Here is a 2659-nt window from a genome sequence, read left to right as displayed (position 1 = left end):
GTTGTCTCCCCCCTAATATTGTTTTTCATACATGCATCATCATCTCCTACCATTAAGCCTTGTAAGGCACTACTATTCCCTAGTGCAGCCAAATTTTCACATTGTTTGCTTTTGCAAGATCTAATATAAGCATAACCCTCCCGATCTTTGTCATATACATCCATAACAAGATCAAGTGGTTTAGGGAAAATACATAGTTTATCAAAACTATATTCCTAATGCTTCTTGTTAAGTTATGACTCTTTTTCAATTACTTTGAAAAATATTGATTACATTTCAAACGACATTCTTAAAAGAGAGCAGCTATGGAAATCATCCGTAAAAAGCTGAAATTAAGGACTCGACTGTTACCACTAAGAATGGCGGTTTACAGAGTTTTTTTAAAAAAGGATTAAAAGAGTCAAAATAAACGTTTTAAAAGTTAGTGATTTTTAAATGGCAGTTATTAGACACTAATGAAGGGAAGGTGTTGGTGTAGTGGAAAGAAAACATAAATACCTCTTGGAAACTGCCAGAGCCCTTTTATTCCAATCAAAATTGCCTGTCAAGTATTGGGGTTAATGTGTTTTGTGTGCAACCTACATCATAAATAGACTATCCTCTTCTCATAGTCACCCTAAATCCCCATTTGAACTACCTTACAAAAGAAAACCAACATACTCCAATATGAAAAGTTTTGGGTGTCTGTGTTATCCTTCTGTACCTAAGGTGCATAAGGACAAATTTGAACCCAGAACATCACCACATGTATTCATTGGTTATCCTTATGGAGTCAAAGGGTACAAGGTCCTAAGTCTTGCCACTAAAAAGATATATGTCTCCAGGGATGTTGTTTTCATTGAAAGTGTATTTCCATTTACTCTAACATCTGAAACTGCATTTTTCCCTTCTGTCTTCAATAATCTTATTCCCTTCATTGATTGTTCTCCTCAGAATGATAGACATCTTTATGTCAATGATAATGGCACACGCATTGCACACAATCAACCTTTAGAACATGCTATTCCTTTAACACCTGCTAGACCTTCCATGTCATCAGATGATTCTCCCTCCTTGCTACCATTTGACACACCACAATCTTCAAACCATAACACATCACCTGTTGGGGATCAACCAGACCAGACCTTCATTACCCTAAGGAAATCACAAAGGCCTCTCAAAACACCACTACATCTACAAGATTACCTTCACTCATTCCAAAGTTGAAATCACCATCCCCTGCTAATCACTATAACTCAACTACACCATTTTTGTCTCAATGTTGCATTTTTCAAGAATCATCATGTATCTCCTGATACTCTGATTCCTGAAAGTCAAAGTCTTGTAAGGGACATTTGCACTGATAGTGAACCTTCATCATATGAGGAGGCAGCCATGAATCCTGTATGGCAATTAGCTATGAACCAAGAGTTTGAAGCACTACATGCTAATCATACTTGCGACCAAGTCCCTCTGCCTGCTGGGAAGAATAAAATAGGATGTATTATGTATATAAAATAAAACACAAAGTAGATGGGAGTGTAGAAAGACTCAAAGCTAGGTTAGTTATGGAAGGGTATACTCATCAAGCAGGTATTGACTACACAGAGACATTCTCTCCTGTAGTTAAGATGACTACTGTGAGGTCTCTGATAGTTGTTGCTGTGAAGAAAGGGTGGCACATGTCCCAATTGGATGTGAATAATGCCTTCCTACATGGTGACCTGAATGAAGAGTTCTACATGGAGGTTCCTCAGGGCTTGGCAGTAGACAATTCAGAGTTGGTTTGCAAACTCAACAAGTCACTTTATGGGCTGAAACAGGCCAGTAGGCAATGGTATGCTAAGCTCACTAAAGCCTTATGTTCAAGGGGTTATGCACACTCTATGTATGACTACTCTTTATTTTACAAGAAAACTAAAAATTCAACTGTATATATAGCAGTGTATGTAGATGATATTATGGTGACAGGCACTGATACAATGGAGATTGAGGAGTTGAAAACTTTTCTGAATGACAGCTTCAAGATAAAAGATTTGGGTAGGTTACACTATTTTCTGGGTCTAGAAGTTCTTTACAAAACTGATGGTGTGATAATATCTCAGAGGAAGTTCACCCTTGACTTGTTCAAAGAATATCAGTGCATGGATCACAACAGCTTTGCCTCACCACTAGATCTAACAATCAAACTCAGAGCAAAAGAAGGAGAGGTTTTGACTGATCCTACCTACTATAGAAAATTATTAGGGAAGCTTAACTTCCTCACAAACACTAGATTGGATATAACTTACAGTGTACAGAATCTGAGCCAGTTCATGGATGACCCTGGACAACCTCACTTGAAAGCAGCTTTTCATCTTCTCAGATATTTAAAAGTGGATCCAACTCTGGGGATTTTCCTATCCAAGGATGCAGATTATACTATCAAGGCCTACTGTGATTCTGACTGGGTTGCATGCCCAGATTCCCGGAAGTCTGTGAGTGGGTACCTTGTACTTTTAGGGAACAGCCCTGTCAGCTGGAAATCGAAGAAGCAAGATACCATTTCATTGTCCTCTGCAGAAGCTGAGTATAGAGCTCTAAGGAAGGTAGTGGGCGAATTGGTATGGCTTTAGAGGTTTGTTGTAGGAGCTCACAACTCCTTTCCCTAAACCCCATTACAGTATTTTGTGACAGCCAA

At 38.6% G+C, this 2659-nt stretch overlaps 1 protein-coding gene across 1 annotated transcript in view; it reads left to right on the top strand.

The window, feature by feature from the left end:
* Window positions 1-1547: 1547 nt before the first annotated feature.
* Window positions 1548-2659, top strand: part of LOC109217069 (uncharacterized mitochondrial protein AtMg00810-like) — a 2200-nt gene continuing 1088 nt past the window's right edge. The window contains exon 1 of the mRNA XM_019381298.1: window positions 1548-2582. Coding sequence (XP_019236843.1) covers window positions 1548-2582 — 1035 coding nt within the window. The remainder of the gene's footprint in view (window positions 2583-2659) is intronic.

The sequence above is a fragment of the Nicotiana attenuata genome, unplaced genomic scaffold (assembly GCF_001879085.1).
Source record: "Nicotiana attenuata strain UT unplaced genomic scaffold, NIATTr2, whole genome shotgun sequence".
NCBI lineage: Eukaryota > Viridiplantae > Streptophyta > Magnoliopsida > Solanales > Solanaceae > Nicotiana > Nicotiana attenuata.
The sequence above is the reverse complement of the archived record's forward strand: the minus strand, read 5'-3'. Positions and strand labels throughout refer to the sequence as shown.